The 16,079-nt window shown below is 39.6% G+C and overlaps 1 protein-coding gene across 3 annotated transcripts in view; it reads left to right on the forward strand.

Moving 5' to 3' along the window:
* Window positions 1-386: 386 nt before the first annotated feature.
* The window catches only part of ptpn11b (protein tyrosine phosphatase non-receptor type 11b), a 52,351-nt gene continuing 36,658 nt past the window's right edge, over window positions 387-16,079 (forward strand). For all 3 annotated transcript variants that reach the window (XR_003693008.1, XM_028583480.1, XM_028583481.1), the window contains exon 1: window positions 387-504. Coding sequence is in view for 2 of the 3 variants with exons in the window: in XM_028583480.1 (XP_028439281.1) it covers window positions 491-504 (14 nt within the window). In the remaining variant the exon portion in view is untranslated. The remainder of the gene's footprint in view (window positions 505-16,079) is intronic.

Consider the following 16,079-nt stretch of genomic DNA (forward strand, 5'->3'; position numbering starts at 1 on the left):
AGAACAGGACAGGAAAAGAAACTTTTCTTGCCAAATAAAAGTGTTAAACGGTCACATTTGACAAAAGAAGAACTAGGCTAACATAATTGCATTTAAAAGGTGAAGCAGGGCTACAACAACAAGATGTTGTACTATCAAAAAAACGCGGAACTGTTAAAGTTAGTTTGGAGTTAGTGAATTAGCCTTGGTTTGTAATAGGTATGAAAATAGTATTTCTTCATGACTTTTTTGTTAAGTTGTTTAAAAATAAAAAATAAAATCCTGTGCAAAAGTCATTAAAATAATGTTCAAACCTATTCAAAATAAAAATCCACCTCTTAAAAATTAGCCTACAAATAAGGACTTTGTTTTGAAGGCAATAACCGGAAGACGTGTCAGTAGTTATGTGTAGCACAACAAGCAGGTTCAACAGATCTCTCACTCTTCACAGCGATTCGGCAGAGGCAAAAGGGGAACGTTTGTGGACACTTGACAGCTTTCAGAGACTGCTATGACATCTCGCAGGTAAAGTCGCGGTTGTTTTCTAAACTGTCATTAATCGCGTAATATTTAACAGCCTCTTCAATCTGCACGAGCGTTCAGAGATTGTACGGGCGAGACTGAACTGAGGCTGCCAACAAGAAAGCAGGGGCGCCTCAACTTTTTTCGTGTCACAGACCCCTGTGGCAGACGCACTTGACGTCTCATATTTTCAATTTCACCCAAAGAAACTCCATTATATGTTTGTCTTGTTAATTATGAATTGGCATAGAGTTATAGAGCTGCCTTTGCCTAAAGTATGGCCATAACAAAGGTGGCGACGTTGATAGCTTTTATACATTTGTGAATTTGCTTTAACTAATTTAGGTAGCTGCTGCGAAATAACTGCGTCAGGTTGCCCTGTTTTCATGTTTTACATCAATTTGCATTTTATGCGCGTGTGTTTGTGAGTGGTGTGATTTATTTCTGAGTTGTAGCTATGTCAATAGGAACTCCTTACAATATATTTTCATACATCACAAAAGTTTTTAATCCTCACTTTTCTAATCTAGTGCCATGTGTTTTTTCTGTCTCTGTCCTCTCTCTTTGTTTCTATGTGTGCACAGTGCAGGAAATTGGCTTAAAGCTTCCTGTGAATCCATGTCCTACACAGAGAGTATTATAGTAAACCTATTACACATTTAAAAGGGCACTTTAGTAAAACCCCAGAAAAAATTATGTGTATGTATATAAGTTTATATAGGAATATCATAGCAACATCAGTTTCAGGTCCTCACTAATGTATTGACAAGAACCACAAAAACAATTCAAGTGTGCATGTAATTACTTACTGAAGCTTAAAAACACTAAACTATTTAATACCAATATAAAATGACTAAGTAATACTAAAACCAAATGTAGGCCTACACGTTTAGTCCCTCCAAGAATAGTAATAAAACATGCAATCAATATTTGTTTTTCAATATATACTTTTTATTTATTTTGTATGCATGATACAAACTCCTTTCGAAGAACTTGCCTTAACGTAAGCAGCATGTATACAAACATTTTTTTAAGTAAGGAATAAAAAGAACAAGGAAACGGCAACAAAATTGAAATGTGTTACAATAATAATCATAAAAAGGAAGTAAATAATAAAATAAAAATAAGTACTAAACAAATGAAAAAGTAGATGATAGCTGGTTGCGAGCAGTAATAGAAAACAGGGAATAGCCTATAGATCTCATCATGATAGTTCCACTCCCTATTCCTCTTAATTATAAAACATACTTTCCCAACGACCAAGAAAACAGAAAGTAAAGAAAAGAAAGGCCTGGTCAATACATGGGTCTTTTTTTTTTTTTTTTTTCATATGGTTACAGTGTTCAGTCAATTTTCTCCATCTGTTATCGACTGTGTCTTTGGTTTATTTATATATATATATATATATATATATATATATATATATATATATATATATTCCTGCTTTATGCTTTACTCTGACAGCTTTGGTAATTATTGTGCACTGTATGTATATTCCTCCTACCAATAACTTGGTCCTCTTCCAACATATTACTAACCACATGCACATCTGTGGACTAGTAATGAATTGTAGATCTCCCTGATACGTTGACCAGCTTAGTGTGAGGAATTACGAGTTGTGCTGAAACATGATTTTGCATCTGGTTGGACGCAAACTGCATTTCGTTGTCTTTGTACTTGTACTCTGCACAATGACAATAAAGTTGAATCTAATCTAATACATGTACTCTGTGAAGTAGTTATTTAGATTTTGCACTATGGGTTCATATAATGTCAGAATTCCTCCTAGACAGCCCTTTCTAGGTAGGCCTACTTTCCAATACACAGTTAGAAAAGATGATATTCCCTGCTTTGAGAAAAATTATAATCGAAATGTGTTGTGTTAGGGTTATTAGGTGGGGTATGTGAAATGCTGCAGTGAATGCACTCATTTAGACTTTGGCTCTTCTTTTTAGCCCCTTGTTGTAACTATTGGTGTTCCCAAGTGTAATAACTTTTAGTCCTGCTTCTATGCAAGGTGACCTCTGAAATGTTGACTTCAGCAATCAGCTTCTATCTTGACCATTATGGCTGTTGTGGACTCAAGAAAATGCAAAGTTGGCAATCAGGGAGTTTATAGTTGATACAAATACTGTACACTACCACTAGGCTATATGGGTGGAAAAGATAGCAGGTGTGTGGTCTTGCAGGTGTTTAACATGTGATATTGTTCTCTGTCTTGCCTTTGGTAAGTGCATACAAAGGCCTGCTACTGATTTAAACATAATCCACAAAACACAAAGGCATTTTTTTCTATTCTGACAGAACAAAGGGGGATGAATTCTGTGTTATAATGTTATTTTGGAAAATTGTGTTTTCTGACAATAGAATGTAGCTGGATATGGCATAGACCTCGGTGCATCAAAGGGAGTTTGCAAACAGCTGCCAGGCTGGCTGGTGCATTAACGGAAAATTTTAAAATATAACTTTGTTCTTCACAACGTACAACATTTCTACGAACATGGACCATTGCGTTGCTTAGCTCCTTCCTACGTTAGATGGACGGACCTATATACTATACACTGTTTGTTTTTTGTGTGTGGCATAAGCTATCATATAAAATCGAAATCTTGCTGTGGCTGATTATTAATCTATTGCAAGAATGTTGGTGTCCTTTCAGTTTGACGGCCCTCCATACAGTATTTACTTATACTTGAATACACAGATGAAGAGCTTAACCAAACTGTGTATGTGCACGTGTATACTTTAAGTATGTAGGCCAGTAATTTACTAATACAATAGACATTTTGTACAGCCGACACCACTGTAAATGTGTCTCTTAGTGGTGCCCTCTTGTCTAAAATCTCAATAAGACCATTGAGTAAAATGTTATCACAATTGATAGGAATAGGAAAAATTGGTGCCCTTCTCCATTAATCACTAGAACACTATTTCAAGGGGAAAAAAAATTATTTCACGGACATTTGTGACGTCTTTCTCAAACGAGAATAGACGTATAAACACTGGTGAGTTGACAGAGGGCCAAGCGTTCAGTTGCCCCAGGGGGCCAAAGCCACCAGCAGACTAAGATCAGAGATTGTGGAAAACATTGAGGTAAAGTTAAAAGTTGTTTTCATCTGAGCCGGTTTCCATGGTTTGTCACCGGCCAAGACACGTATGACTATTGCTCTGTGGCTCATTCTGTACTTCCTGAGCTTAAATACCACAGGGGAACAATACTACAGTGCGTGCCATCTTGATCAGGCAGACCTGCTCTCCTGTTGATGATAGTATCACTCAGACTCTCCATTTCAGGAAGGATTTTAATCATCATAGTATTGGGGAGGGCTGAGTTTCCACATGTTTTGTGATTATTGTCTTTGCAGTGGAGAGCTGTGGCAGGTTTAGTCATAAAGGAGCCATGTGTACTGTCCCCAGTTGTGATTGTACCATCAACGTTACAATGATTAAGCATTGTGATGAGGTCAGTATAAAGCTGGGATGATGCAGAATCACTTTAGGTTGCTGTTCCATTTTTATTTTGCTAGTTGATTCTGTGTAGTATTACAAACTTTCCACTGTTGGAAACCACCTCTGCCCCCTTTGTTTAAAGAGGAGACCTCGTCTGTCACTGAAACTCATTTCACCAGCTGAGAACAGTGAGTCAGTTTTGTCGATAAGCCGACAGGAAAACAACAGCCCATGTGGAGGAATAAGATAGCACTGCCAACATTTCCAGGAGTGCTCTGAACCAACTGTTTTTTTTTCCAGATACATGTTTTGCATTTTTTTCAGACAAAAAAAACGAGCAGATACAGTTTACAAGACAAAGTGCTTTTAATGGTAGAAAGGAGATGCTATACCAGGTTTATGTCAAATAGTTTGTTTAGATGTTTAACATAATAACACTACATTTTTATTGAGCTGTGTAAATCCAATCTCAGCTTTGATCAGGTTAATAGTGCCACACCTACCATTGTTTCTGGGTCTTCTCTGTTAAATGACTTTGACTATCGAAGTCACGCTCATCTCACTTCACTGAGAAGTGCAATTATCTACTGCTTCTATCTTTGGCCGGTGAAAAGAGTAGGCTGGAAAAGAGGTACAACGTACCAACTGACTAAAATTTTACCATTTAACTTCTCTTTACCAACAGGTTGACGCCTATATAAACAAGCAAGTTCGTTACAGAAAGAGGTACTTTGTCTAAAACGTTCTTATGAGTATTGCAATTATAAAAATAAAAAAGTTATAAATAAATAAATAAAGTTATCCTGCAGTCTGTTAGATACAGAAACTAATAGCAAATGTGGATTACAAGAGTCATCTTCAAATAGTGTATAGCCTTAATTGGCAGTCAAAACACAATATATCAATTTTCTGATGATTTCAAATGCGGAAAGTCTTTGTATTTGTTATTTTTCCAGTAAGACCTACGGTCTTAAACATGAACTACATTCAAACTATGCCTTTAGTTTTGCATAGTAAAATGAGATGCGTAAAATCTTAGCAAAGTATCATACATTTGCTTTCAATAATAAGATTTGGCTCTGTAAAATTTTCCTGTGATGATGAATGGGTACTGGACTAAATCCCTAACTGAATCTGGGATTTGCTGTCACTTAGAAACTGTTTTATTAAAGACGCTTGTTTTGAATGCTTTTTGAGTGGAAAAGGATAGACATTGTTCAAAATATGCAAATATGAACACCAGACTACTGCCAGTACATTATTTAATCCAAATTAAAAAGGGATTATTCCATTATTTACATGATAAATTTGGCATTGAAGTTATGCAAAATTGCGAAGAACTTTTGGAGCAATTACTCTGTATGCTCAGTTTGTTTCAGGCAAGAAGTCCGGTATGTATTAACGGGTTTCTACCTTCCAAAGAATTTGGTTTCCATGTTGGCTATTGGAAAAAGGCTGGATGAAAAAACATTGTAGTTATTTATTAACCATTAATGCCCAGAGCCATTTTTACTCTGTGTTTGACAAGTACTGTTTACTCCATGTAAATACAAAAAGCCACAAACTATGGATACCCTGTGCTATTAGTTGTTTTTGCATGATTAAAGAACTTCCTAACTACCCTAAAAGCTTTTGACCATTTGACGTATCACCAATAGCATTTTTGTCAATAATTTAGTCAGCTTTGGCTGGATTTAGTATGTGCAAGTGTTGAAAACAAACAGCATGCACGTGCAAAGTGATTGCCTAAGTTAGTCATTTAGCCAATATTACTAAGCTGACTGCCTGGTGCTACACAGAGAAGTTAGGCATCCAGCTATGGGGGGTGTGCAAGTTTTGCACCTCATGTAAATACCCTGGATCATCAGCCGGGCTAAAAATATCTGCAACATTACCAAAATCCACACCCCGGGCTTGTCTGTGACCAATATAGCCCTAGCCAAGGCTTTCATGCTGCGCGGTGGCTACTAAGTATATCACCTTTTTGTCAGCTGGCCTAGACGGACATGCTTTAAATAGCCAACCAGGGCTATATTGAACTTGAGACATTATGTAAGAGGATAGAGTGGTGGCTGGATGCACACTGGGCCTGTTTCCCCTCAACCAGCCCAAGGCCTAACCTGCAGCTCCCAGCTGCCTGTCTCTCCCCCAGTTCATCCAGTGTGTTGTCTTCTTTCCTGTCGACGTCTTGTCAGATAAATCCAGGCTATTTGAAACCCCCTTCTCTTTGTCTTGTCTCTGTCTTTCTCTCTTGCTGCCCAAGGCCAGATGCAGTGAAATGGGGCGCCTGGTGGTTGTCAAAGGGAATCCTATTCTTGGAAAGCCCTTAGTCACTTCTGCTCCTGGAGTCATGATCTGAGGAGGGGAGGGAGGGAGAGAATATGGATGTGGTTTTCTTGGAAGGGCATGCTGTTCAGTCCGTGTTAATGACTTCTCAAAATTGACTGTGACTCAAATCTATAGTACTGCACAGAATAATCTTTTCACTTCAATTACACATAACTTTAGGGACATCAGTTATATCACCCAAGTGTGGTGTTGACATGAGAGCTTGGTTCTGTGGATCTGCCCAGTGATATTTTAATAGCAGGTGATTAACGAGGTGTGAATACAGAAACTTTGGTAATCCAAAGATTTGTTATTTGCAATTGTTTGGCCTGGAGACACTTTAAAAGCTATAGTACACATACAGATTACATATTTGATGGTTATAACAGGACAATCAACAGATGGCAGGTTACAAAAATTTTATTAAAATAACACTTCTTTTTTTACATTGTACCCAAATATAGCATCATTGAAAATACATCAAAAGCACTAGTTGTACGCTTATTATTTAATGCATTTGGTTAATATGGACACTTGAACATTTGCAAGCAAATGAGCAGTTCCCAATAACCAGGTTTCTACAAGCATTTCTTTGTGAGTGATGGCTTACAAGTTAATCATTAAACGCAGAAACACACTGAAAGAGAAAGGGCAAATGCATTTTGTCCTGTGCTTTGACAACGCAGACACCCAGATCACAAAATAATAGCTTCTCTGCAAATCTCCAAAAGGCTTCCAAGAAACCTAGCCTTGCAGACACGATTGCATAAGTGACATTTGAGGAAAATGGGTTTCATTCTTGAAAATAAAAGGTCTTGTTTGTTCTGCTTTTACAAAAAGGACAGTGCTGAAAAAAAGAGCCATAATGAAACGTTAATGTAGTCACAGACTCTTTACTCATTCAGCAATATTCATGTCTAGTTATGAACATTTATAGGACTTTACAATTACAACATACATTTAAAAAGCTAGCCTTTTGCTTTGATATCTGACCACAGTTCTTTAAGGTCACTTTAGAGAGAGAAAATTCTGGTTTAACCCATTGTTGAAGTCTCAGTAGCACAGATTAAGGCTGCTTGATATTTTTATTCATGTTCGTGGCACTTAAGCTTATGCAATGTCTGTCTGTTCGTCGGTGTGTCAGTCCACCTGACCATACTGAATCTATTGAATGGACTGCCATGAAATCTACGCACACATTCATGGTCCCCAGAGGATGAATCATAGTGACTTTGGTGACCTGACTTTTTCTCTAGCGCTACCATGCAGTTGACATTTCTGTTTTTTAGTGAAATGTCTTGACAAATATTGGATGGATTTCCATGAACTTTGGTACAGACATTCGTGTTTCCCTTTAGATAACCGTTTCAGTTTGTCTTTACAATGAGCATTAACACATATCACAAAAGACACTCAAGATTTTTTTGTTAGTTGAAAGAAAATATCAGTTGAAAACTGCACTTAAAAATGTAACTCATTCTTTTTTTAGTGGTGTCTTTTTATATTTAATTCGATATTCAATTTTTTTATAAAAAAAATGTTGGTTTCATTTGTGTTAAATTCAACAAGCAATTGGTTGTATTTTAACAGAATACTGAAAGCAGCAGAACGGAGTACACTTTACTATCTGTTTATGTATTGCAAGTAATATCGTTCTGGCGATATTCAGCAACGTTATCGCATATCACATAGTTTCCTCATATCGTAGAGCCCTTGTTAGACATTACACTGCAGTCTAATACTGCTGTGCTTTTGTTCTCTGCATTTATTTTCTAACTCATCTGCAAGCTGCAAAATGAATAGCCTAATAACATACTGCTGAATTTGCTGGATTAAGGGGTTTAGCTTGGCGAGGGCTAACTATGATCCTGTGTAACTACGCCACGCACGATCAGGTGTAATCTCCAGGCACACACACACACACACACACACACACACACACACAGCTGTTGCATTTAGCCCCCGACAAGATACCAGGGACCTCGTAGCTGGCCTGGTCTGGTCTATGTTACAGCCAGTGAAAGCTCTGTTTAGCTTTATGATCACAGAATGGGCTTTGGAGTGGAGCCATCAAACAGCCGCTTACCTCTTAGGGTACAAAGGGGAGAGAAGGTGAGGCTGAGGGAGGAGAGCAGAGGGTTTTTGGACCAGTCTGCCAGCGCTTGTCACATTCGTCTGAGGTGGGGAAGGAGGGAATACAGGGGGACGACTGATAGCACTGACGGGTGCTGGTATCAGGCCTGCTCACGCTCGTCCAAATCCCAGATTAAAAGGCCCCCGCCCACTTGCTCTCCCTCCTGAACTCTCTCTCTCTCTCTATAACACTTACAAAGCACCCTCCTCCACTTGTCTGTCATTTCTTTTACTGTCTCTGTCTCACTCTATTTAACCCAGTAACACTTTTACAAGCGCCCCCCCACCCTCCTCCTTTTGTCTCTATATCTCCCTCGTTCCCTCCCGCCGTCTCTTGTGTAACAGTGCCCAGTGCTGGATTACTAAACTCTGAGGCTGCTGAAGCAAGAGGCTGTGGCAGGCTTCGACCAGAATGGTGAGGTAGGGCAGAAACGATCCCATTCAACTTCAGCGTATTTTCTGCTTTTGTACAACCCTCACACTTCTTTGAACTCCTCCTCTTCGTGTAAATACTGCCTTTAATTCTGCTGTAGTTTTCTTAATTTAATGAACAGACCCAGAATCCAGTACAGAAGGATAACAAGTGAACTCTGGAGAGCATGTGGAGACCTGGCTATGCAGTAGCGTGCATGCATTTTTACAGCATTTCGTTCCTGTGTATTGATGTGTATGTGTTGCTGTAAAGGTGGGCGTTTAGGAAGTTTGGTAACAAAGGGGCTTGGAGTATATTCTAGTTGTTAAGACGGCTGAAAAAGTTGTGTGCGTGCCATGACACTCAGGGAAAGCTGCCCCCCTGCCTTCAGCTGTCTGTAAACCTGACAAGGTGAGCAGTTGTGCAGTAGTTGCTGCTGTTGTCTGTTTGTAACATTGGTCCAGTATTTGCATCTGGCTCCAGTCTGTTTCCATTGTTTTTGAAAATTTGACGAGTGGCCACAGTGCTGTGATAAGGGATTAGATATGGATTAGTGACATAAGGCATTTTTGCCCCACTGTTATTTTTCCGTATGAATCTGTGTAGGATTAAAAACAATACCCCAAGTAATCTGTCCACCAGCTGACACCCATGGCTTGTTAATGGCTCCTCAGTACAGTAACCTAAATATGGCCAGTTTGAGTTGTATCATCATATTTTAAAGGCGAGAGTCACTTACTCCTGCTGGCCGGGCAAGTATGCGCGATAGACGTCACACTGAGCACGCTGTACGGATGTAAACAGACTCAAAAGAAGGAATCTAATAAAAAAAGTAAACAAGCCAGGTTAGCCCTCAGCGCTAATATGTGCAAACTACTGTAGCCAAGGGTAATAAAACAAAAACACGGAGGCTCCATAATCTCAACCAGCGTGAACAAAGACGGCCCACGCACTTTTATTACCTCCCATAGTGACAACAGCAGCGCATAACGCTAGCCTCACTTCTTCCATTTTTACCCTTCGCAACTGTAAAAAATGGTAAAAAGGGTAAAAACTGTACCATTTTTACCCTTTTTACCATTTTTACCCTTCGCAATTACAGCCCAACTGAAGTTACAGCCCAACTGAAGTCAGCGGCAAGCCGCATGCAGCGGGCTACCTGCAACTATTTGGAAATGAATACTTCCGCTGTGCATTTCACCATGCGTGTTTCTGAGCGTGGATACCCAATTTACCAACCCTACAATCAAACTCTTCATTTTCCTGGAGTCAATGAGCACGAGTGAATATCCTACGGATCACTCAAATTGTGTAAGTGAAAGAGTATAATTAGTCATTGAGCACAAGCTGTGTCAGTCACCTCACCTGGGCCTGCTCATGAGCCATCGCCACACCTCTCTCCCCTGCTGCTCAATGCAAACCATGCCCACATCCACAAATAGGCTACCTCCGCTGAGGACAGAGTAACTGCAAAGCTGCATTCATAATCATTCATCCAGGGGTAAAGTGGGCAGGAACGATCCAGTATTGCTGGATTGCATTCAAATGCTAACTTCATGTGAAAAGAGAGGCATCATATCAGCATAATGTTCTTCAATTTACTTAACTTCTGTTCAAGGTGGTGCTTTCAACTCTAATATAATGCTGGATAGTTTAATGAATAATAATCCATCATATTTTAATTGTGATGTTTTGTGAGTAAAATCTGAATCTCTAACGTTACCAGTAACATTTCTCTGTCAGGTAAATGTAGTAGTGCAATGTTTTGTTGTGAAGTAGAAGTACACACAAAATCAGTAGTATACAGTTAAGTTGCTTTGGGGGCCTTCTGTAAGGTACAATGGTTCTGGAGAAAGCGGCAAGCAGCAGCTGGAGCAGGAGGCCAAACTATTGGCCCGTTCAAAACGGGTGGAAGTGGAAAACATATAGTCAAATAAAAGATGAATAATAATTAATAATAATTTATTAATCCCGCAAGGGGAAATTACAGTGTATTCACTCTGTTGTTATTATACAAATTACACACATACACACACATGCTCAGTACCTATACATGCACTAACGGAGAGATGTCAGAGTGAGGGAGCTGCCCATGGAAAGGCGCCCCGAGCAGTTGGGGGTTCCGTGCCTTGCTCAAGAGCACCTTGGCAGTGCCCAGGAGGTGAACTTGCACCTCTCCAGCTACCAGTCCACCACCATACTTTGGTCCGTATGGGGACTTGAACCATGACCCTCCGGTTCCCAACCCAACTCCCTACTGACTGAGCTACTGCAATAAAAATACAGCAATAACTATATACATATAATTAGCATCCATAGCACAACGTATTGAAAACTGTACCGGGAGCTGGCATATTGGTTAGATTGCATATTAGCAGATATTGGTATTGGTGTGTATGTCCGCTAGTAAGCAACAAAACACAAAAAACAGTGATGCTATCGCACAGTCCACCTGATACCACTAAAAAGTTTATATTTAACAGTAAAATTATGTTTGTCAATTCTCAAACGAGCTTTGTCAATTCAAGTCAATTTTATTTAATAGGCCAATAAGGGATCCTTATCAAAAATGTTTGTTTATGCCATGTGTTTATGTGAAAACGGCAAATATTATCAATATTGTTTTTTGTTTAAACGATTTTGGTATTAGCCTCAAATAACAAATTAACTCTTTTTTTCTTTAACAGTTTCTGATTTAATCATAATGTTAGCAATTTTTGACTTAAGCAAAGCTGCTTGTGGTTAAACAACATTTAACATGTAATACCTTTGGCTTCTTTCTTTTTTTTTCAGCTATTTTTATTTAAATTTCAAAATAAATGACATACAGTACATTCTACAGACAATGGTGAACGAAGCATAATTGAAACAGCATGTGAATTCCCCCCAAATCTCCCACCTACCCTCAACCCAACCCAGATCAGGTCCGAACCAGGAGGGGACAGACAACATAGACCCATACACACAGACAGAATCACACCAGCAAGGGCGCACAACATCCAAAAGACAAAAAATAAACAAATAAACAAATGCATAAACAAATTAAGAGAGATGCAGGAAGAGAGAGAAGAGGAGAGAGAAAAAAATAAGAAAAAGGGGGGGGTCTGACGTCGAGTGGAGCAGTCTAGGAGGAACTCAGTGTCCCCCATGTTGGGAAATAAGCTGAGGGAGTCAACTAATTCTAGGAAAGGGTTCCATGTCTCTAGGAATGTTGAGATAGAGCCTTTCAGAGATGATCTAAGCTTACCTTTGACTTCTTTTGTTAAATAAAAATAGGGATTTGTAGAAAAATGTTTATCATGTCGGATGTGTTGAATTAGTGCCGTGGTCCGAAAGTAATTAAGTTCAATCAGGAAGTCTTCTTGAGATTCAAATCTTATTCTAACAAGATATGTGGAAGCATAAACAATAATAAAACCGAACAAACAATATGGCAAAATACATGATAAACCATTGTAAAACCGGAACAAACGATGAACTCTAAGCAATTGCATTCCTCAAAATGCCCTTTTCCACATTTTCCAGTCTGGACATTTAATTGTATTTCATTGAGAATACATATCCTATGGATTAACTTTGAGTTTTGTGGCTAATACAATTCAACACTTTCTTTCCGTCACCGTTTCCTGTCTGTCTACAAATGGTCCGTCTTCCGCTCAACCGCACCGGCTTCCCTGCCAGACTTCCAGAGATATTTCGAATGTCACAGGGAGGGCCTTGTCCTATTCACCCTCCGCTCTTACATGTTTTTAGGACTAATCCCCTTGTAATCGGTTAGTATTTATTATTTGTAACGTTCTTCCTATAATCTGCTCTCTGGGCTTGTGGAATGAGAGAAAACGCAGCAGATCGGTTTTGCCCCCTGGTGAGGATAAGGGGGTCGGGTGCAGTCTGGGTCAGATGTCTGCTCTGGTCTGCTGCGTTCTGTCTGTCGCAAGCTGGTCCAGTCCAGTCAAGACTCTCTGTTCATGCAAGCTGGACTAATATTTGTATCTAGATTGAGCAGATTTTGGCATTTTATTTTACACTGGACAGGTTCTGTGGTTAACCTCCAACGATAGAGGATCCTCGATGACCGCAATGGAGAGGTGTAGTGCGCTGTGTTGGTCTGAATTAATATATATCATGTATCATTCCCTCCTATACAAACTCTATCACACATTTAGCATCATTACTGATTATCCTGCCGTGTCTGTCTCTAGCCTCACCTGTCTCTTCTTTCACTCTTCTCGTGTTTCCTCTCACTAGGACAGTGCCCGTTGAAAATGTGCCTGTTTGGAATGGGCCGATTGCTTGGGCTGTGGTATTGCTGGTTGTAGAATTCTCCAAAACCAAATCGTACCCCAAAATGACTTACAGAAGGACTTACAGTGTAGGCTAACGTCTACATCAGAGGAAAACATTGTGCTACTATATTTACCTGACAGAGAACGTGGCAGATTCAGAATTTAATCACAAAAATCACAATTAAAATGTGGAGTAATCAGACAGTTGCCTCATGGACCCATGGCAGTGTGCTACCCACCCGGCCCGTTATGAGAACTAATCAGCACACATCTGCATTAATCAACCACCAGAAATGGAGTGAGTAGCCTACAGAGACAATCTCACATGTAGCTCCGGACTGTTTGTGTGTGTGGAGAGAGAGAGAGAGAGAGAGAGAGAGAGAGAGAGAGAGAGAGAGATTGTAGTGTTGTCTTTTTTGTCAATGATATTGCATGATATCACCACAGTTTAATGACGGCGGCGTTGTATCATCTCGTCTCTTGTGCGATGTCCATGTAAGCAATCCGCTGTTGCTCCGGGAAAGCGAAGAAAAGTTTGGTTGTTAACGTTATATCCAGTAATCATGTAACGCAAAACAGTCAAAGTCAAAGCCGTTGAACGTCCCCCCGATGCTGCACAGAGCATCGTCAACTAGAGATGCACCAATTACAACTTTCTAAGCCGATTCCGATTTTCATTGAGTTAGGCCAGCCGATACCGATTTCAGCCGATTCCGATAAAAAAAATTCTAACCACTTTACAGCACACGCAAATATTTATTTTCTGTCTTTTCTTTAATGGAACATTTTGCACAGAACATAGAACATTTTTTGAACAGATAATGGATCACTATACAATAGAACTATATAAATTACTCCTGTTGTGGGAAATTCACACACATGTAAAGTGCAATGTTAGAACCATTTCCTTCTTTTTACATCCAATATCCAACTAAAGAAATTTGATTTTGGTTTTTGGTGTCATCCCTCCACGCCCTACTTTTTCCTTGCAGGTGTTGCATACTATAGAAGATAAATATCTTCTGCACACGCGCTGAAGAGTTTCCAAACAGCTGACATGTTGCAGGTTAATTCACGAGGTTCCCTACGTGTGCGACAATAGCGCAGACACGCGCTTCACACCGCGAGTGGGTACGCAAAAGTTGAGAGAAAGCAAAAAGAGACTGTGCTGTCGCATCCGTGTGTGCGTGCATCCTTGAGAACTGTAAATCGTATAACTTATGTTCTCAGTTAATTGTAGCGTTGACAGGCATGAAACCGGCATATGTCAGACTGGCCTGCCGGTCGCCGGTCATGGCCGAGCGCGTGAAAACCGCCCAATTCCGGTCACCGGCCGGTCTATCGGTGCATCTCTATCGTCAGCATTTTTTTTTTTTAATTGCTGCAGATATGATAAAGTATTGTCGAAGTTTGTTCCCCCGGAGTACTTTATTGTGAGTGTGGTAATCTATTGGCTGTAATAAGTAAATTGGCCGGTTTTTGTGAGGGAGATATACGTTATAGGCGTATAATGTTACAGGTACTCTGGTAATAGGCATATGATTTGCTTTTTTTAAACAGCGGTATTAACGTAATAAGTTATAAGTGGTGAAAGTAAGAGGCAAACTTACACAAGAGTTGCGATGTTCCTGTATGCTATCCACTTGTGCTCCACGAAAGTGAAGAAAAGTTAGTTTGGTATATCCAGCAATCATGTAACGTTGGATGTAACGTTTGAAGCAGGAAAAGGTGTACTGGAGCCAAAGCCGGTACAAACAAACAGTATTTTGGTTTGTATTTGCCGCTCTGAAGTGACACAAGATCTGCTGAGCTGACACATGAGTTTTATTTTTATCTTACTGTCATGGGTTTGTGTCATACAGTGTACAAAAACAGAAACGCCTAAATGCTCGCTCACTGTTGAAGCTTTCAGATATTATCTCCTCAGCATGAGCTTCATGAAGGCGCTCTTGTGTTACCATCTGCCTGCTTCCCCCTGGGTTATATTAATCAATAATAAGCCTTTGTAATGTGTCGGGGGTGGTGCTGAAAGGCTATGATTTAGGATGTAAAATGCATGATTTCCATGACTCATTTGCTCTATATGTCACTCCCATTCTTGTTGAATCATTGGCATTTACAAGCATTTTTCTTTCCAAAGCAAAAGTTTAGAGCTGCACAGAAAGGTTATTTTCTTCCACAGCGCTGTGGAGGAGGGTCTGGCTACTCCACACAGCAGTCCAGGATGGGAAAAAAAACGTGCTCTGATTTATTGGCATGTCTTTAAACAAATCACAAACGTCTTTGGCGGCCCCGGTGCCGCTGTAAAATAGCCTCGGGAAGGAACTTGTTTGGGTGGAACATGTGTACGTTCAAAGGTTGTTTTAGTTAACCATAGTCCTCATAAATCGACCAGTGTTTAAAATTACAACACAAAGGAAGCAGAAGGTACCGGACATCTGGCCGTAAAGAGTGACATCCGGTGGAATTTCCGGCGGCAACGGACCAATCCTGGAAGTGGAACATCGTGAATTTGGACTAATGTTAGGGTTACCACTGAACTGTTTTGCATGGGTTCAGTTGTTTAACTTAAAAACGCACACAATTCTTGTAAGAATTTAACAATTAACAATTTGATTTTCAGATAATCTATCTATTATTCTTTTTATTCATCAATTCATTATTATTTTCTATGAAATAGGATCATAGGGGCTCAAAGTGATGTTTTCAAAAATCAGCAAATTGTCAGATTTGAGGAGCTGAAACCAGCCATGTTTGGTAGTTTTACTCAATAAATGACTGAAACACTTAATTACCAATATCATCATTGATTCCTTTTCTCTCATTTGACTAATAGATTTATAAACTGTTACTGGAACTGTTTAATCACATACTCCACTAGCTACTGCAGCCCTTAATGGTTGCCTGATTACTCCTTGGATATACTGTATCAAATAACTTAAAGATTCAAATGTGTGTGTGTGTATGCA

This window comes from Perca flavescens, chromosome 7 (genome assembly GCF_004354835.1).
Source record: "Perca flavescens isolate YP-PL-M2 chromosome 7, PFLA_1.0, whole genome shotgun sequence".
In the NCBI taxonomy this organism is placed as follows: domain Eukaryota; kingdom Metazoa; phylum Chordata; class Actinopteri; order Perciformes; family Percidae; genus Perca; species Perca flavescens.